General features: G+C 56.1%; 6 protein-coding genes across 6 annotated transcripts; 3 read left to right on the top strand and 3 right to left on the bottom strand.

The window, feature by feature from the left end:
- Positions 1-145: 145 nt before the first annotated feature.
- MAM_07389 (choline transport protein) lies at positions 146-2149 on the top strand (the record flags this gene model as incomplete). Its single annotated transcript, XM_040826187.1, has 5 exons — positions 146-286; positions 384-1029; positions 1146-1165; positions 1266-1595; positions 1670-2149. The coding sequence occupies 5 exons, from the start codon at positions 146-148 to the stop codon at positions 2147-2149; spliced, it is 1617 nt and encodes a 538-aa protein (XP_040675859.1).
- A 2344-nt stretch (positions 2150-4493) lies between these two features.
- On the bottom strand, positions 4494-10865 carry MAM_07388 (polyketide synthetase PksP; the record flags this gene model as incomplete). The annotated part of the gene is made up of 3 exons (XM_040826186.1): positions 4494-5341; positions 5415-10510; positions 10576-10865. The coding sequence occupies 3 exons, from the start codon at positions 10863-10865 to the stop codon at positions 4494-4496; spliced, it is 6234 nt and encodes a 2077-aa protein (XP_040675858.1).
- Positions 10866-11799: 934 nt separating this feature from the next.
- MAM_07387 (uncharacterized protein) lies at positions 11800-12718 on the top strand (the record flags this gene model as incomplete). Its single annotated transcript, XM_040826185.1, has 3 exons — positions 11800-11855; positions 11936-12302; positions 12359-12718. The coding sequence occupies 3 exons, from the start codon at positions 11800-11802 to the stop codon at positions 12716-12718; spliced, it is 783 nt and encodes a 260-aa protein (XP_040675857.1).
- Positions 12719-14004: 1286 nt separating this feature from the next.
- MAM_07386 (Dimeric alpha-beta barrel) lies at positions 14005-14510 on the top strand (the record flags this gene model as incomplete). Its single annotated transcript, XM_040826184.1, has 2 exons — positions 14005-14157; positions 14223-14510. The coding sequence occupies 2 exons, from the start codon at positions 14005-14007 to the stop codon at positions 14508-14510; spliced, it is 441 nt and encodes a 146-aa protein (XP_040675856.1).
- A 347-nt stretch (positions 14511-14857) lies between these two features.
- Positions 14858-16675, bottom strand: MAM_07385 (major facilitator superfamily transporter; the record flags this gene model as incomplete). Its single annotated transcript, XM_040826183.1, has 2 exons — positions 14858-16309; positions 16424-16675. 2 exons carry the CDS (start codon positions 16673-16675, stop codon positions 14858-14860), a joined length of 1704 nt encoding a protein of 567 aa, XP_040675855.1.
- A 1101-nt stretch (positions 16676-17776) lies between these two features.
- MAM_07384 (Beta-ketoacyl synthase) lies at positions 17777-19277 on the bottom strand (the record flags this gene model as incomplete). The annotated part of the gene is made up of 2 exons (XM_040826182.1): positions 17777-18936; positions 19019-19277. The coding sequence occupies 2 exons, from the start codon at positions 19275-19277 to the stop codon at positions 17777-17779; spliced, it is 1419 nt and encodes a 472-aa protein (XP_040675854.1).
- Between the last annotated feature and the right edge of the window lie 569 nt (positions 19278-19846).

Here is a 19846-nt window from a genome sequence, read left to right as displayed (position 1 = left end):
ACCGCAAACACCACCGCCGGCACCGCCATCATCGTCACCGCCCTCATCGCCCGCCATCTATAAACGAGTGCTCCTTCTCTCCGCCCCCCTCCGTCCGTCTACTCTCTCTCTTTGCCAACCACGCACTCACTCACCCCATGCCACAATGGCCGCGCATCCAGACGCCTACGACCTCGACGACATGTCGGGAAGCAAGACTGCTTCCGCTGTCCTCAGTCACGCTTCCCAGAATGACTACCAGGACCGTGATCAACTGGCACGACTAGGCAAGAAGTCGGTCCTCAGGGTACGCGCCACACCATGACATGACAGTCCATCTCGACTTGTCCAAAACCTGGCTCTCGGAGCGTCTGGCTGATTCCTCCTCTCTTCTCCTTTACTAGCGTAACTTTGGCTTCCTGTCCACCGTCGGCTTCAGCTGTGCCGTCCTCATCACCTGGGAGGGAACGTTGATGAGCTTTGCGCCCGGCCTTCTCAACGGCGGTTCCGCGGGCCTCATCTGGAGCTTCCTCATCGTCTGGCTGTGCAACCTGAGCGTCTTTGCCACCCTGTCGGAGCTGCTCTCCATCGCTCCCACCTCTGGTGGCCAGTATCACTGGGTGGCCATGCTGGCGCCGCGGTCGTGCTCCAAGTTCCTCAGCTACATCACCGCCTGGTTGACCATTGGCGGCTGGCAAGGCGCCTGTGCTTCTGTCGGATTCCTCACCGGAACCATGATTCAGGGTCTGGTAATCTTCACCATTCCCTCCTACGAGCCCCAGCCGTACCAGGGCACCCTCTTGCTCTGGATCGTCGTCTTCCTCGCCGTCCTCTGCAACACCGTCCTGAGCGCCCACCTGCCCAAGCTCGAGGGCATGCTGCTCATCGTGCACATTCTGGGCTTCTTTGCCATCATAATCCCCCTCGGTATATTTGGCACGCACGGCGATGCCAGCACTGTCTTTACCACCTTTCACAATGGCGGCAACTGGTCGACCCAGGTCTTGTCAAGCTTTGTCGGAGTTGTAGGCGTCGTGTTCTCATTCGCAGGTGCGTTTTTTTTTTCTTCGTCTCGCATCTTTATATTGCTTTTCTCCTCCCCCCCAGCCATGTTGTTTGCCCCAGTACGCTCTGCTAACCAAGACGCTCTCTCTGTGACTTTCTAGGCGTTGACTGCACTTTCCATGTAAGTCTTCTTCTTCTGCAACTGTGTGACCGTGGCCCTGCCGGCCTCGGGGGGGTTTTTTTTTTCACCACTCGTCGCCGAGCTAACACGACCGACACAGATGTGCGAGGAAGTCCGGAACCCGTCGGTTGTAGTTCCGCGCTCCATCATGATCAGCACCTTGATCAACGGCTCCCTCGGTCTCGCCATCATCATTGCCATGGCTTTTTGCAATACTGATATCGAGGCGGCCCTGGCATCTTCCACGGGGTATCCCTTTATAGAAATCTTCTACCAGACTCTTGCCTCGCGGGCTGCGACCACTGCCCTGGCCTCCATCATCGTCTTCATGACGCTGGCCTCGGTCATTGGTGTCATTGCCACCACGTCGCGAATGTTCTGGGCCTTTGCCCGAGACCGTGGCCTGCCCTTTTGGCGAACCCTGTCAAAGGTACGCGGCCCTTGGGAGGAACCCTTGGAGCCGGCCTGATGTCCTCTGAAAACTAACTCATTTCATCTGTCCAGGTGGACTCCACCACGTGTGTCCCGGTTTGGGCCATCGCCACCACCAGCACCATTTCCTGCCTCCTCGGGCTCATCAACATTGGTTCAAAGGTCGCCTACAACGCCCTCGTCTCTCTGTCCATCTCCTCTCTGTACGGGTCGTACCTGGTGGCCGCCTCCCTGCTGCTCTATCGTCGTTGCACCAAAGGCTTCCGCATGCCCGACGCGTCTACACTGCCGGCTTTGGCCGAGACCTCGGGCCGGAAGCTGGTCTGGGGTTCGTGGCGTCTCCACGGCGCGTGGGGAATCGCCAACAACGCCGTCAGCTGCATCTACCTGACCACAGTCTTGTTCTTCAGCTTCTGGCCGCCATCCTCCACAGTCACGCCAGAGACCATGAACTTTAGTGTGCTGATAACGGGGTCTCTGGTCATATTCAGCATTGTGTATTATCTAGTCTGGGCCAAGAAGGACTACAAGGGCCCCATCCTAGAAACCTAGGCGGCCAGCTGCAGGAAAACGAAACAAGACAAAACAAGAGAAAAGGAAATGCGCGTCAGAGTTTGGCGCGCGCCTTGGAGGCGGCGGAGGAGGAGGAGTCCACCACGCCAGCCGAGAGGAGCCGCACGAGGTCCTCGCTGCATCTGAGCGTGAAGAAAAGTATCCCCTAGACAAGACAGGTGAAAACCTACATGTAAAACGAAACGTCGTCTTTTGAGCAGCCCGCAGCAGGCAGGCGGCGTCTCATCAGCCAATTCAAAGCCGTTGAAGAAAAGACGTGCCCGCGGCACAGACGGCTCGCTATTTTGTCCCCTTCAGGTCCCTGGTTAGTTATTTCGGTGACGAGTGACGTGATGATCTGCACATGTGTAAGCTTGTCCCGTTGAGCTGTGCTGCCAGCAGCTGGTGCGTCTTGGAACAATTGGATGTTTCTGCATGTACAGTGGCATTCATACATGAACAAGGCTGGGGCCCGGGCCGTGCCGTTTTTTCCTCCTTCGCACAGCCCTTCTTCTGCCCGCACAAAGCACGGGGGAGACGACAACGCGCGTGCGATGTGCCGGTTGTTCCCGAAACGGGCCATGTCCGAAAGCCAGAGAGAGCGACCAGGCAACGGACACTCCGGTCAGCTTACAGTCGCATCCCACGACCGCGACGCCCGGCACGCAAGTGCTGAACAAGAGGGAAAAGGCACGAGAAGTCGTCGAGTCGAGGCCGTCGAGGCCGCCGAGGTCGTCTCTTCCACGCTCAACTTCCAAACCCCCGCCCGACCGAAATCCACAAGGCAGCAGTCGACCGGCGCCTCGCTCTTGGCGCCGAGCCCCGAAAGAAGCAAGCAAGCACGCCGCGCACGGAGCGCGAGCCGCCGGCCATGGCCCGGCCGTCGTCGCGGCTCGCCGAGACGCTGCTCGGCATTTGGCAGCTGGTGTTTTCTGCCGTCGTCGTGGCCGTGCCCGTCGTGGCGTGGCTCGTCCAGGGCGAGGTCATCAGGACGCCGAAGTGGGCGCGCGATTGGAGCGGCGAGACGGCAGAGGTGCGGCGCGAGTACGCCGCCGCCCTGATGACGCCCGTGTGTGTCGTCTTTGCCGTGCTGGGCGTCACGGCTGTCGTCCAGATGAGGAGGGGAGACGGGAGGCTGGTCTGATTATCGTGGGCGTCACGGCCGTCGTCCAGATGAGGAGGGGAGATGGAGGCTGGTCTGATTCTCACTGTCTGGCTGGCTTTGCCTGTGCAAGTCTGACGCGGACGAGATGTGAGATGTGGTCTCGCTCGTCATCGGGTCTCGCTTCGTGGACACAAGTCGTTGAGCGGCTCGCATGACAAGAAGCGGCCTTGCAGGGTTTCGCGACCACGGAGGGACTGTTGCGGGTCGGAGTGCTGGTTGAGGCATCACGACCGCCGCTCTGCAGAGGACCTTTGTATGCTTGGCAGGGATATAACTATCATGTAACTACGTACTCCGTAATGCCCGTCCGAAAGGCAAGGCCACCGAGTGTTTGGTCCTGTCCGACGTCTGCCGACCGCCTCCATCCCGAGGTGAGTGGTCCACGGTCGACACATCACCTTGCCCTGGCGCAGTGCTACAGACTTTTGGCTTTATCAAACGACCGCAATACAATGCAGATGGCCGGCTCAGAGTTGGCCATGAACCAGAGGATCTACCGGGTGACCCAGACGGAAACTTCAACACTGTTCCGACTCTCACCCGGGACCGAGACGCGTTTCGTAACCAAGTAGCTGAACATGCGGGGAGCCAAGCACGAAGCCTTGCCGAACTTGAGGAGCGGAAAAGCCAGCGACGAGAAGGACCAAGGAATTCTCGAACAAAGACTTGCTGCGTTTACAATTACAGGCTTTGGTGGACTTCTCGACCCCCAACTACAGGCATTCGTTTGTCTCCGTGACTCTGCAAGTTCCGACAGTCTGGACTCTCCACGAGCGATGCATCCGACGACATCACGGGCATCGATGCTGCACCAAGTTGCAGGAGACTGGCAGCCAAGCCGCCAGAGCTTGGGCAGCTTCATTTCACTACTCCGACGGCACCATCAGTCCCTGATTGGCGTACTTTTACGCATCTGGCGCCGTAGCCACGTTTGGACTTTCGTTACAAAAGCGACGTCAACACAGGCGGCCTGCACCGGCGACTCTTGCCAGTCCCTGGCACTTCCACCCAAAAGGGGATACATTTCGAGCCGCGACGGTGCGCAGCTCGTCTCAAACAACTGCTGCCGCGAGGCGTATATACATGGGTAGGCAGTCCGTGAATTCGACCCTGCAAGACGGGCCCCCAAAGCTACCAAGTACGCAACTCTATCGTGGCAAGCGTACGATCCGTCATGCCCTATAGTACGCCGCCGCTCATGCAAGTGACCGCTCTTCTGATAAAGTCGGCAACCTTGTTGGCACCGGGCTGCTTCAGCATGTTGAAGTGGTGCGACCCCTCAACAACATCGACGGTAATGCTGGCCGGGCCGACGAGTTCGTCCCAGCCATTCGCGTCGAGCCTCGCTCGTCTGTGCAACAGCCAGAGCATATTGTCGGGATCGTCTGGCCAAATTTCAATCAGGCCGTCCTCATCCACGCCGTTCCTCGCCCAGAGGGCCCATGTCGGCAGGGACTTTGTCGACTCCCAGACCCGAGGCTTGTAGGTGCTCAGGATGCCGGCAAACAATACGAAGTGCGCAAGCAGCCAGGACGGGGGCCTCTGGCCGTCTGACCCGAAGACGTTGAGCTTGTCGAGCTCGCCGTACAGCCTTGGAGGCAGCTCCCTGAGCCCAATGGGCCTCGGGCTGTCCAGCAAGATGAGTCCGTCTACGGATTCTCCGTCGGCAACGAGGCGCTGGGCGGCGTCGTATGCGCTGATGCCGCCCGCGGACCAGCCGCCTACAATGTACGGCCCTGCCGGTTGGCGCCTGCGCATCTCCGTGAGATACGCAGTCGTCAGCTCTTCAAACTGGCACGGCTTGCTGTCGCCATGTCTGACGTAGGGGCTGCTGAGACCGTAGACGGCCACCTTTGCCGCGTCGACGTCTGGGATCGGTAGGTACGACGTAGCCGAGCCGGATCCGTCTGGGAACAGCCACACCCTCCTCGAACAGGTCAACGGGCTTCCCTGCAGGAGCCCTGAAGTGGCCGGCGGTACCTGAGTTGGTTGCCGGGGTAGTGTCGGAGCCGGAGCGACGATGCCTACTACAAGAAATATCAGTCACTTTTTGCCCATCGGAATGTTGAGTCATGGGTTGGGAAAATAATGCAGACGTACGGGGCAAGGTTTGCTTATCTTCGTCGTTCGGGTCTTCGATGTGGGAATACTCGTCCGAGTCAATGGACAGAGAGAACAGCGCCGCTTCCACCCCTCGGGACAGACGGGCGTCGCCACGATCCAGCTCCCGCGTCGTTGGCGGAGGAGTCACGGGCGGAGTTGAGTCTGAGGAGGGCGTTGAAGAGCCGGATACAAGCTGAATAAACTCCCCCACCGTTGTGCAGGCGATGAAAGCCGCCGAGTCGACCTTTACATGGACTTCTTCCAGCATTCGGTCCGAGATGGTCAGCACGAGCAGAGAGTCGACTCCCAGCTCGTCGAGTTTTGCTTCATCCTGCACATCAGAGACGGCGGCCCCAACCTCCTCTGCGATTATGGCTCTGATCCTGTCGGCAGACACATCGTCTTTATGCGACGGCAGCAGCACGGGCAGCTCCGTCGGCTGTTCCAGACCAGACTCTGGACCCTGGCTCTCATGGACAGGCTTTGAAAGAAGGACGGTTCTGGACGTGTCGGCATTTGTCTTGGGCTTCGGCAGCACCTTGTCGAGCACACTTCTCTGTACTGCCGAGAAAGCCACTCCCTCGTACACGGCAACGATATCGCCAACTCCCTCATTGAAAATGTACACATCCCCAACGTATGTGCTCTTGTCCCTTTGCCGCATCTTGAGATACGTCGTGTACGTCACGTCTTCGGAAAGCGGCTCTATGAGCTTCATGCTTTCCCATCCGTGGTTGATAAACACCTGGTTCTTGGAGTCCACTTCGTCGTTGGCGTTCATCGTGAAACCCGTGATTTGACCCAAACTGTCGAGCCAGTACGGAGGCGTCATCCACTTGTCAGCGGTTCCGGGCGGCGTGGCGAACTTGACCTTGGCCGACGACTCCAGTTCCGCCGAATGCATGACGAGTTCGCGACATCCTTTGAACGACGGGTGGTAGTCGACGAGAGCGCTGAACAGCTTGTAAAACATGCCCGTCTTGATCAGATGGACCGACCCCGAGTTGTCATGAATCGACCGTCGAAGATGGTCGACCCTGGCCTTGACGAGGAAATCACGTCGTTGATACTCCCTTCTCCACTGACTCTTTTCCACAAAGGACCCGGTGCACTTTGCGTGGTGTGAAACCTCTGCTCCGGTTCCGGGGATGCTACAAATGGTAAACGTGGCCCGTCTCGTCGACCACTGTGCTGAAGCCTTCATCTCCACGAGCTGTGACGGGTCGTCATTGAGTATGAGGGCCTTGTCGGCAACCATGTTTGAGACGTCGATGCCAATGTCGGACTTGTCGAAGCGCACGGCAGAATGCTCGAGGAGTCGGGTGAATAGGGTCAAGGCCATGTCCGCGTACACGGCCGACGAGCATACTGGCCGGCCATTCACCCTGTGCGCCAGTAGCACTTCCCGGAAGTCGGGATGCTGAACGTCAGACCGTGCCGTGATGCAGGCCTCGTCACCAGTGTATTTCTCCGATATAATGTCCTGCACCGATGTCGTGAACGGCCCATGCCGAAAATCAGGCCGAGTATGCGCCAGCAACTGGGGTTCAGGCGGCGCATCGCCCTTTGTCAAGCACCAGTCGTGGACATATGGGATCCAATGGCTCTTCAACTCCCATTGATACGAGGGGAGGCACAGAACCTGCTTGTTCTTCGTCAAGCCGCCGTGATACTCATCCCAGTTGATGGAAAGCCCTGAGCAGTACAGACTCGTCAATGTCGACGTAAACACTTTCCAGTCATCCTCATCACGCCGCAGCGTGGGGAGCGACTTGGCCAACGACCCCAGAGCGGACTTGAGCATGTTGCCGCAGACTGGGTGTGGCCCGACTTCTACCCAGACCGTCTTGTCGGAGATGACCCCCGAGTCTGCTGCAGAAAGCAAACTGTTGTGAAAGTTGACCGTTTCGCGGCAGTGGCGGGTCAGGTAGTCGGCGGGAAACCCGAAATCGGCAACGTCACTGATTGTTTTCCCCAAGAGAGGTGACAACAACGGAACAGCTGGGTCCTTGAAAACCACAGAGGCGCAGCTTTGTCTGAAGCTCGCTAGCATCGATTCCACTTGAGCAGAGTGAAAGGCAAACTGAACCTTGAGCAGCGTCGTCCTTGCCGATTGCGTGTCGAGGACATCGACGAGCGAATTGATGGCGTCCCTGGGGCCGGCAACCACGGTCTCCTCCGACCCGTTGACGCAAGCAATCTCTAGGCCGGGTCGGCGAGACAAGAACGGAACCACCTTGTCTACAGATGCTTTGACAGCCAGCATTGCATGGGTTCCCATGGAACAATGCTCGGTTAGAAGAGTTGCTCTCGTGCCGACGAGATGTATGGTGTCCGCGTCAGATAGCACCCCGGCAATGTTCATGGCGGCATACTCGCCGAGACTGTGCCCGATGACCACCTGCGGTCGGATTCCAAGCCCGGTCAGAAGCTTACCCAGGGCTATTTGCAAACAGGTTATGGCCAGCTGTACTTTTACGGGAGGAAGCTGTTCCATTGGAAGGTGTGTCGTACCCTCTAGTACGTCAAGGATTGGCTGAAAACCCTGGAGTAGAACAATGTCTTCCAGTGCCTTGGTCAAGAACAAGAACCGCGGTAGCGCGAGAAGCTTCTTTGCCATGGAGAGGTACTGGGAGCCCTGACCGGTAAAGCAGAAGCCCAAGGGTGTTGCACTCCCCGCCGTGGACAGGTGCTTCTCCGTCATTGCCGCCTTCTCAAGAGCCTCCCGTATGTCACGGACACTGGAGCCCGCCACGGCGGTGCGGTAGCCGTAGTGAACGCGCCGAGCCGTAGTCGTGTAGGAGAGGGAGCCAAGCGAAACAAGCGGATGGGCATCGAGATACTTGGAGAGCGCGAGCATGTTATTCCTAAAGGATGTCTGAGACTTGGCAGACACGGCAACGATGTGGAACTGTCGAGGATCATCGTCCTCGACGCCCGACCTCACGGGCCCGTCTTGCACGAGAACAGAGGAATTCCCGCCGGCAGCGCCGAAATTGTTGACAAAGGCTATCCTCCCGCACGGGCTCTCCTTGGGGTCAGGTCTCAACCACGGAGTAGTCTCGAATGGGATGTGGACATTTCTCTGGGCAAGGTCTGTGGGAAAGTTCCTATTGATCTTGGTCTTGATGCCCACGTGCCGAGGAATGGTGCTCTTTTGCATCATGAGCAAAACCTTGATGAGCGAGGAAACTCCGGAAGCAGATTCACCGTGGCCTATGTTCGCTTTTGCTGACCCCAGATACAGAGCTTTGTCTCGACGACAGCCCTCGGGAGCAAAGACGTTCAGAACAGAGTCCATTTCACAGGCGTCGCCGTGCTGTGTCCCCGTCCCGTGCATCTCGACGTAGCTAACACTGGAGCTATCGACATGAGACGATGTCAGAATTCGACCAAAGATGGATCTTTGTGCACCGGAATGTGGGCGGGTTATGGAAACGGCCTCGGCCGAGTGGTTTGTGTAGGCTCCAAGGATGGTGCCGTAGACGGGGTCGCCATCCAGCAGAGCGTCGTCAAGCCGCTTGAGCAGCACCGTTGCCACGCTCTCGGCTCTACAATACCCGTCTGCCCCGTCATCAAAAGTCTTGCAGTTTCCGGTACGGGATAGGAAGTGGGCACGGTCGAGACCGGCCCAGTTGTCCGGGTTGGTCAATATGTTTGTGCCGCCGGCAATGGCAACATCACAGTCCGCGGCTAGCAGGGAGTTGCAGGCAATGTGAATAGCAGCAAGACCTGAAGAGCAAGCCGTGTCCACGTCGAAAGACGGCCCGCTGAAGCGGAAGTGGTAGTTTATTCGTGCTGGCAGAAACGCCCTGCTGCCGCCGGGGACGAAGTATGTGTCGATGTTCTGGGCCGCGTTTGTTTCGCGGTAGTCGTCGCTCGCAGTTCCGTAAAAGACGCCCACGCGGCTACGCTGTGTGGACGGCGTCGAGTCTGGCACGAATCCAGCCATCTCCATGGCTTCATATGCCGTCATCAATGCCAGCCGTTGTGCAGGATCAGCTTGATCGGCCTCCCTGGGGGACATGCCGAAGAACCGAGCGTCAAAGAGGTCAGGATGGCGGACAAAGCACCCCATGGTGACGCCGCTGGTGTTCTTCTTTTCACCCGTTGAGTCGTAGTATAGCCAGGGATCGAAGCGGTCTTTCGGGATCTCTTTGTGCACGTCTAGCCCGGCAGCGAGGAGCTCCCAAAATGCCTCGTTATTATCAGCCTCGGGAAATCTCCCCGAGAAGCCAATAATGGCGATTCTCGATCTGTCAGACTTGCTCCCAGATGTCGATTCACTCTCACTCTGTGGCGGCAACGGGACGGTGCTTAACACGTCCACAGACCTAATCGCCTCAGAGGACCGAAGAGCGGCAGCGAGACTCTCAACGCCGCTCGAAGCAAAGGGGATAATTTCTACCTCGGAAAATGCCGAACTTCCCACTGTTCTCGGCGCCGTCTCAATGGCAAGGTCCCACCTCAGTCGATGAAGCAGGATGTCACAGACGACGCGTTGCAGCAGCTCTTTGCAAGTCGCTTCCTGCGAATGTTTGACTGCCTCGAAAGAGTTGGCGACGACATCCAGGCGGACGGCCCTGCTTCTTAGAGACGCGTCCAACCCTGAGACGAGCGCGTCCACGTCGGCCGTTGTGTAGAGGCGTGAGGAATGGAAGAGTCCGGCCACTCCAATCTTTCCCGCCTTGAAAGTCGGGTGATGTAACAAGAAGTCTTTCAGGTGTGAAGGTGGCCCCGAGATTGTGATGGAGCCACTGCCAATAGCGCTGATATACACGCGGCTGACTGAGGCCAGTCCTCTTGATGTGCAGTACGCCTCAAGACACGGAGCAATGGTGTCTTCATCAAAGCCGGCGACCACTGACGAGCACGACAATTGCCCTTCGGCTCTGGAAACGACAGACGCCGTCCTGGTTTGCACCATATGGCCTAGCCTGAAAGCCAAGGCTACAATGTGCGGCGCGACTTCGACGAGGTCGAGCACATTTTCGGCGCAGCTTACAGCCACAGCTGCCAAGAGGCCAATACAACTGCCGTACAGGCTGGAGTGTGACTGGCGGGGATAAGTCTTGCCGGGCTCATTCGTATATCTAGCAAGAGTCAGTTGATTCTGGAGGCCCAACGAATCCATCGACCCGACCCTGGAATCACTCACGATACAAAGGAGGCAATGTGACAAAGACACACGAGGGCACAATCCAACGCGCAGTTGGGAATCTGTGACGACTCCCGAGCAATCAGGAGCTCGGAAAGGTTGGAAGAATGGGAAAAGCCGTCCCTCTGACTAGGCGACAGGCGAGATATTTCGGATCTGAGCACATGATGCGTGTCTGAAAACAGGGACGCCAGAGCACAGTCGTGCGTTTTCCCGAGGAGACGTCGCAGTTCGCCATGATAGGGAATGGATAAGTCACCAAAGACTAACACTTGAAACCTGCTGGCCATTGTGTCGACGACTGCTTGGTACGATCAGTCACTGGATCGGCGAATAGAGAGTAGTGCACAGGGCAGCAAAGGGACCAAATGGCTCAGCTTTTATTCAATGAGGTATTCCCCTTTGAGAGCTCTCCGCGCCTTCTCCTCGGCTGGACTCGCAAGGTTTTACACTGCCATGAGCATGGTAGGCACCCCTGCCTGTGAAAAGATACGTCTGGACTCACGGCTTAGCTGAGGAGTAGCGGGAATAGAAGCACCTGTGATCGGGAGGGCGGCCGACGGAAGCTGCAACGGGATAGAAATCTCGGCAAGGTGTCTCAGCCTGCCGCCCATAACATGGTCAACAACAAGGATATGTCCCTCTCGGTCAATCGCTCCTCATCGTCTGCCAACTCGGCGTGTTTCGTAGTGCTATCAGTTGCTGTAGCTTAAACCACTTGCCTGGTCTAATACGACGTTATGCAGCCATGCCAGCAAGTCATCATTGATTGCCATGCACGAAGTGCGTGCAGACCGGACGATGGCCAAGCGGCATAAGCCGCGCTGTGATCACGGGGCACTTGCCCGGCGACTATGCAGTGCGAAGCGACGAGTACTTTTGTTTCCCCAAGGCGCTTGTTCATCGATGTCTTGCCTTGTTGTCTTGTTCCAGATGGCATGGAACACCTCGCTGGCTGGGTGATTCGCTGACATCTTTCACGCCCATCGCAGAAGACAACTAGTAAAGCAAGTCAAGTCGAGCCGCTGTTACATCTGGTCAGGCATTATCAGACCGCAAAAAGGAAGCCCTTGAGCGACTTGGCACATGACAACGACAGAAACGGCATGGAGCTCCCGCGAAGATTGATGTTCGGCGTTTGTGTTCCGACGACATGCTGTGTATCCAGTCATCCTTCGCCGCAGGGATAATCATCATGACTTTGGCAACTCGGTGGCCGTCCACATGACGCTCGGCTTCGGCGAGACGTTCGTCTACCTCAATCTCCTGTACTACGTGAGGTAAGAATCCCCTTCCCACAGCGGTAGCGGTCGACGGGGCTCCCAACTTGCCGCCGCCGCCCCTGCTTACGCCTTGTCAGCACCCTCATGCTTCACCGCGAGTACTTCCCCTTCCTGCCGACCCCGGAGTCGGAGCCACGGGGTCCAGTCGACCAGCCCATGCTGGGGGCGCCCGCCCCCGAGGGCTGGTGGGACGACAGCTCCCGACTCCTCTTCGGCGCGGCAGAGCACATCGCCGCCATTCTACACGAGGCCTCCGAGTGTGGCGTGCATCTCATGACGCCCTTTGCCGGGTTCTGCGCATTCTCAGCCGGCTACCTCAACCTCTACGTGGCGAAATACCCCCGAATGAACCTGGGCCGCAGCCCGCGAGCAAGCGACTGTCTCAAAATGTGTCTCGACTACCTGGAAAAGTTTCGACTTGTCTGGAAAATCGCCGACGGATGGGTAAGCCGCCCGCAAGCATGACACGACCGTGGCCACCGTTGCGCTAACATTGAGAGGGCGGCACGCGCAAGATCAAAACGATACACCATGCATCCGTGCTCTACGAGCGAGCAACCGAGGACCGGACACGATACCAGGGGCGCACACGAGCAGACTTTGATACTCTACACCAGTCTGTCCACGAGTTCCGTGTCGTGGATAGATCCGACGCGCATACTCGGGAGATTCGGGGCGCGGAGCGGCCCTCGGCGCAGGCGACTTGGCCGGTTCAAGGGCACGAGCACGAGCACGAGCACGAGCACGAGCTCGACACTAATACCTTGTTGAACCAGCTTTTCGCGGAAGTCAGCAATAACCTCGACGAGCAGGGGGCCTGGTCTCAATGGTGGCCGGCGATTGATCAGGTGGATCTTTAATGAGCTGCGTAATTACATCCGGGGTTTTTTTTTTCGTTGAAGCTTCCAATGAATGAGTGACGACCTTTGATTTTTTTGATTTTTTTTTTAAAAAGGGCTGTAATATCTGGTTTTCTATACATGTCCTATTTTTATTTCCCGGTCTAGAAAAACAGTCAACAGATAATGCACCTCTTCATATGGCTCCCCTCCCGTCACCGCCAACAAATGCATACCTGTCGCGTCAACCATTCGCCGTTTCTCCTTCCAATCACGCCTTTGCAAAGACCTTTCTCGAGTTCATCAGGCGAACAGCAAGCATAAAGAGCATGCCGACAAAAGGCGCCACAACCACGCCAAGAGGACGTTTTTTGAAGCAGCTAAAAAGGCACGTAAATGGCGTCTGGATTCTGTACTAGATCTACTAGAAATTTGGGACGAGAAGGGTGTACATTATAGGCGAAGAGGTTAATAGCGTTATTAGGTTGAAAATTGGCCCGCCTTGGTGTCCGGCCCGCCTTGCTGTCGAGCACCACCTTTGGTGGTGAGGGCTTTTGCTAGCCGAACCACATAAAGTGGGGCGGGCACGATTAGTACTTCCGTATCCGAGGTCGGGCCGCTAAACATGCATATGTATCGTGCGTGGGGTCAACTCGATTCCCGCATGCAGGTTGACGGCAACAACAAGGATCCACCTTGGGGGCAGCTTCAAGGTCATCAAGCATGGGCTCCCTGCAGGTTACAAGGATGTCTGGAAGCCGCGAGTGGGAGCTCAGATAGCCTGCCTCCAGCCACCCCTGGAAAACAGAGCCTCGACACGCATCCGGTACATGGTCCGTAGCCTGTAGCATGATGAGGCCCGAAGCCTCATGTGGAAATATTGAATCATCGGCCTCGGTGGAGTGAATGCGGTACTGCCTGACAATTCTCTTGCATGTCGCAATCCCACTTGGCCTCGTATTCCCAAGTCCAACAAATGACTGTGACCTGACGGGGCCAGTCTTGCATTCGGCATACCGTATTAGTCGAAACTGCTGAGATGACGTAGGACGAAAAAGCATGTCTTGGCCAGGGGCAGGTAATGCTAGAGTTTCTCGGATCGGATGGCAAGGCAGCATTCATGGAGGACTGAGTCATTTCCTCGGAGCTGATCGCCCTCCTCCTCGGCACGCTCGACTCTTGACATCCTCCATCGTAAATAAGGCATTTATCCAATTATCCCCGAGGGAACGTCGATTTGCTCTCAATTCATCCCAACAACTCTCCCCCCCCCGTCGTCTCGCACGTTCGGCCCCTCACCAATAGAAATGGGATCCGACAACAAGCTGCTTTGCCTTAATATCCTGGGCTACAAGAAGCCGGGGATTACCGCGGAAGAATACCGCAGCTACATGGTGAATCATCATGCGCCACGAGTCGCACAGCTCATGGATAAATATGGCTTTCTTCAGTGGAACATGGTATGGCCACGGCAGATTCCCCAATCCATGGCGATGGGTGCGTTGGCTGACACTGCAACGATTAGACTCATACCGTCGACGAGTCGCCGCAGCTTATGAGTCAGCTCTATGATGCACAGTTCTCAAATGTTGCGCCGTACGACTGCTGTGTGCAGCTGGTGTTTCCTAGCATCGAGTGTTTTGTCAGGATGAAGGCGGACCCCTTTTTCAAGGAGAGTGTAGGCCCCGATCATGAGAAGTTTGCCGACACAAAGAGGTCGCAGATGATGATAGGCTGGTTTTGTCCCTTGATGCTGAACGAAAAGATGATCGATAGCAGTAAGCAGAGTTGGAAGACGGACCAGGCTGAGTGACGTATCAATAACGATGCCCATGCCCATTGTTGACAAATCATAATGGTGCGAGAATGAGAATATTGAAAATGACGAATCAGGGATCCCGCATGGATGAACTTGTAATTTTGTTTAAAACCATCTACCGATACCGGTTGTCATGCGTACAAGAGTTTGCAACGAAGAAGAAGTAAAAAAGGAAGATGCGACAAATGAATTAAGTGGCGATTTTACGAATATGGATATATCAACTGTCCGTGTAGGATTCGCCCACTTCTCCAACTCCCTTGCACGCTACAAGTAGACAGCCGAAAGACTGGTATGCCTCGAGTAGAAACAGTTTGTTGCTGTTGAATGTTCCAGGTAGTTTAGTGCACTGGGTCGACATTCTTGACGCTGTTCCACTGGACCCAGAAGGAGCTCAGCATGGCTAAAACTCCAGTCCCAGCAGCAACGTAAAATGTAGACGTGATGGCGTGGTTGTAGGCTTCAAGAAGCTTCAGGAGATCTGCGCCGTTGTGAACCAGATGCCTTATCTCAGTTGCGCCCGTCTTGAGCACGGTTTGTGGATCAAGTCCCGGGATGGAGGCTTGGCCCAGAAGCTTGATGAAAACCTGGTTGAATACGTTTTGACCCACGCAAATGAAGATGGAGCCACCGAGTTGCATGCCAAAGAAGATGAGGGATATTGCTGTCGGTACATCCTCCTTTTTCAGAACTGTCTGGACGGCAAGTGATGCCTGCTGGGTTCCGAATCCAATACCCAGTCCCATTATGACCTGATAGCCAATCCAGTGGGCAGGGGTAGTGTCGACGGCAAGAGTTGATAGCATTCCAGCACCAACGGATATTAGGGTTGCACTTATCATCATGATGAGTGGCGGGTATCCGATGAGACGCGAGGATCCGCCGCCCATTATCGCTCCAACGGCCTGTGACAAGATCAGGGCGATGGTACGGATGCCTGCTTGAGCAGCGCTCAGATGCTGCACTGCCTGGAACCAGTCCGACACCCAATAGGTGACCACCAACATGGCACCGCCTGTGGCCAGGGAGAAGACGAAGGACGCAAAGACGGTACGCTGACCGGCGACGTGGGGAGGCACGGTGGCTGTCTCGGGCGTGGCGATTTGCGAGGCGATGAAGGCGATGGACAGGAGGCCGCCGAATACAAAAAGAACAATAACACGCCAGTTGTTCCAACTGTATTCGGAGCCAGCCCATTGGAAGGCAAGGACGAGACACACGACAGCTGGCAGGAGCAGAGCTGATCCCAAGGGATCCAGGAAGCGAATCTTGTCGGCCCATCCTCGGGCTTGATCCCTGCCTTGCCTGGCATTGACAAAGAAGAAGAGGATGGCAATGATTACCAGGCCGATGGGGATGTTGATGATGAAGCACCAACGCCAGCTGCCGTTTGTCGTCAGGGCGCCGCCTATCAGAGGTCCGACAATGGCAGAGACGCTCATCGTGGCCATGAGGATGCCGAGACACATGGGCTGTCGTCGGAGCGGACAATTCTCAGTGACGATGATGGTGGACCCCGACAGGACGCCACCGAGGCCGATGCCTTGTATGGCGCGGCCAACGATGACTGTATTGGAGCTCATTGCCCCGGCGCCGACGGCAGATCCGACGATGAAGACCAAGACAAGCGTCATGTAGACCCACTTCGGGGAATAGAACTTGTAGAAGCGGCCAAGCGGCAGTTGCATGGCACAGCCCGTCAAGCTGTATGCGCTGCCATACCACCCAATGTCTGTCGGGGAGTGGAATTCATCCGTGATGGTGGGGGCTGCGGTCGAGATGATGGTGCGATCCTTTCAGCTACCTGTCAGTCTTGCAATCTGCGTCAGGGATTTGATAACGGGTGGCATGGCATGGCGTGGCGCGTGGACAAACGGCCTCCATCCAACCCGCCAAGAGCTACTCACCAAGGAGACAAGAAACATACCCATGGATACTGCTACCATGACGACCGACAGGGCAGCAGGACCAGGATAGTTGGACTCATCTGGGGCGGATTGCCCTCCCGCTTCGTCCGCAATGCCTTCTTGGCTAGGTTTTCCATCAACAGGACTTCCGTCGCTGGCCAATTCGTGACCTGGAGCAGATTCAGACTTCGGATGTGCGTCGTCGTGACCGTGGGCAGTAGGAGACGACTTCTCCCCAGCGGATGCATCCATCTCGACCTGTTGGTGTTATTTGGACTGTTGGCGATGGCAGATGGGTCGGGGAGAAATGAGGGAAAGAAAGGGAGGCTGCCGACGACTGCATACCTGGTATTTCAGCTGCTGCACTCTCTGCCAAACGGTCGTCCCCTCTGTTGTTCTCTGGGATGCGAAAGGGAGTATTCGGGATGCCTCCCAAGAAGGCGATGTGAGACAACACGTTTAAGTAGGACGACTTTTTTTCCTTCGTTTGTCAAGATGGAAGCGTTGGTCGTAGGAGGAGGGTCAATGCGACCTATCAAGTGTCGGGCATCATCAGTCAGCCGCCTCGCGTCTGTCTTCTCGAGCCACCAATCCGGGAGATTTCTGGCCTCAGGTTCAGGGTACCCAAGTACGTATCTCTGTACGGCTTGTCTGCTCTGTGCCTCGTACTCTGGACTTGGATGGCGGCACCACACCAGTCCTACCGAGGATTTCAGACGAGGCGGCAGAAGCAAGACGGGCCGCGGAAGCCTGTTAATCGGCTGATGCGGCCGTATGGCAATGCCGCAACCCCGTTTCATTTCTTCTTCCATCAGGCTCAGCCCGCACGCGTTGCTACACCCGAGTCAAACAGCCAGCCCGTCGTCGTTTTCCCCCACAAACAAGATTGAGCATTGCTATTCCCGGCTCTGGCCCCGCTCCCCTGCGTGGAGCTAGGACTACTTCGGACTAGCCCCTACTGGCGCCCTGGCTCCCGTCCGCGACTTCGGAACCGAAGCGGAGAGCCACAGAGCCCTCTCGGGCAGGCAACGACGCCTCTCGGTCCCGACCACATCGACCTTGAGCTCAACTCAGTATTCAATCTCAAAGGTTTGTTGGGCCTGGGGAAAAAATTCATTTATTCATACAGTTTTCCTAATGTGGCGCAAATGCTTGCCAGAAATGAACTTCCACGCCTGCACTCCCAAGTTTCCCACATTACGAGACATACACCAAATGCCAGCTGCAGCTCTGGATATTGCAGCACAGAGACAAAGTGTCAAGTCAAGATGCAACGATAGCTCGTCAGCAACAAAAGCAACTGTGCAAACGTCCCATTCCGTACTTGGTACCGGCCTCGATTGCTCCACGAGACTAACCTGTACACGCTACAAGCAGTTGCGGGTTCGGTTTCTCGGACAACTCGGCGTCAGTCCAGAGCACTTCGCTGAACCCAGCATGCTGCAAGCTCGTCTTCCAAACCGCCTCGCTGACCGTACAATGCTGTCTACCATCCTCAAAGAGCCACCAGCCATCAAGTAATCCAAACACAAGGTCGAGCCAGTAGAACCTAGTAGTGAACTCGACCAGCGCAAAGAATCCCCCCGGTCGTAAAAGAGCTTGTACGTTTGAGCACGACGCCGCCAGGTTCCTAGTCGCATGTATGCAGTTGGTCGAGATGACCAGATCAAATCGTCGCCGCAACGATTCTGGCGGTTCCTTCTCAATGTCCAAGACGAGATACTCCATGGAGCAGGGTGCAATATCGCAGTACCGGCTCTTCGCGGCCCCAAAGAACGACGACGATATGTCAGTAAAGACATATCGAAAAGGTACATTGGCCTCAACGAGCGCGTCCAGAACAAGTCCCGTCGTACCGCCCAAGCCGGCGCCTACTTCTAAGATTTCAACACGCTCGCCTTCTTTGAAAGCCTGGGAAGCATAGATGCGTTTGACAAGGGCGGCAAGGTGCATCGATGCAGCCAACGACATTGGCGCCTTTGTGTAGAAATGCTGCAGCAGGTCCTTGTTCTTCCCGAAGAGGAGCTTGATGGGATCCGCCTTTCCACCAAGGCATTCTGCAAACTGCGAGCCCGTGACGTGAAGAAGTTGATGCACCTTGGCATACAGGGGGTGGTCTTGGACAATTTTGGAATATATCTCTATGGACGGCGTTTTGTCTATCGGGCTCGACGTGCGTATGTGGCCGGCCCGAGTTTCGCTCACGATGCCACCATCCTTGAGGATTTCGAATATCGCGCCGTCGAATACCCGACGGTGCTTTTCCAAAACACCCCGAGGACATGTCACTGTCTCGCCAGCGTGAATCTCATCCAGAGGGCATCCCAGATCGGCGAAGGCTTCGTACACAAAGGAGAGCACTAGCCTGCGCTCAGCGGGATACACAGTCGTCCAAAAATTGGCGAATCCTGCGTCTTCCGCAAACTGTCTTTCATGCTTGCGTAGCTCCAAGAATGCGTCCCTGACACGCTGCCTCGCTTGCGACGAGAGTCGTTGAGCGGCTGGAGCAAGTCCTGATTCTCGTAAGCAAATATCCTCTTACGATGTAAAAACGAGACGGCCCCGCGAATAGATAGGACTGAAGACATCACGAACCATTGATAGCGTGGTTCTGGCCGAGACGCTCGGAGAGATCGGAAAACGTCTTACAGTCACGGAACAGGGAGGCTGGCAGCTCAATACCGGTTCTATTAGTCACAATATTGACCACGCCAATGGCTGCGAGGGAATCGAGGCCAAGGTCTGAGAAATCGGTGTTGAAATCAGACTTCCCAATGTCATAACCTGTCTCTATGACAATGGCGTCTCGGAATACGTCCATCACTTCCATTGCCGATAGTTGATGGTTGATCATTGCGGGTATGTCAGAGCGTCATGGGGATCGTAGGGTTACAAGTTTCTGTCCCTTCATGTCGACCCGTGAACCTGGCGGGACATGCCCAATCATTTTCGGACCGAGCTATCTAAGCCGAGGCATTATTCTCACTCCACAAGTTCCAATTTTCAATCGTCATCGTTCGCCCGCTGCATGCTGTACTCAGCACGGTCTCCTCAGAGACACGGCACAGCACCTGCATGGCTAGCCGCCCCTACAGGATGCAGACGAGGGTGAGAATCTGGAACAAGGTCAAGAGGGGTTTTAGAACATGCAGCGGCTCAAATGGACCCGGCGTGGCACAAAGGCATCCCCTGGCGCTTGGTGTCTGAGGTAATATTGCAGTGGTCTCACACTACGTATCGTTTGTTCATCGGCCACAAAGGTCTCGAACGGGCCTCCTGCTGCGCTTCTTGATGCGTGCATGTCTTTCTCTGATTCTCCCTCGAGTCATGTAGAATGCCACGTGGGTAACATAATCACCAAACACGCATCACTCAGCATCAAAATCGACAGGTCTGTTCTTTTCCGGCACCCCACTTCACTGC

The sequence above is a fragment of the Metarhizium album genome (assembly GCF_000804445.1).
Source record: "Metarhizium album ARSEF 1941 chromosome Unknown scaffold_30, whole genome shotgun sequence".
NCBI classification, from domain to species: domain Eukaryota; kingdom Fungi; phylum Ascomycota; class Sordariomycetes; order Hypocreales; family Clavicipitaceae; genus Metarhizium; species Metarhizium album.
Note: the sequence above shows the minus strand (reverse complement) of the source record. Positions and strands in the feature narration are given on the sequence as shown.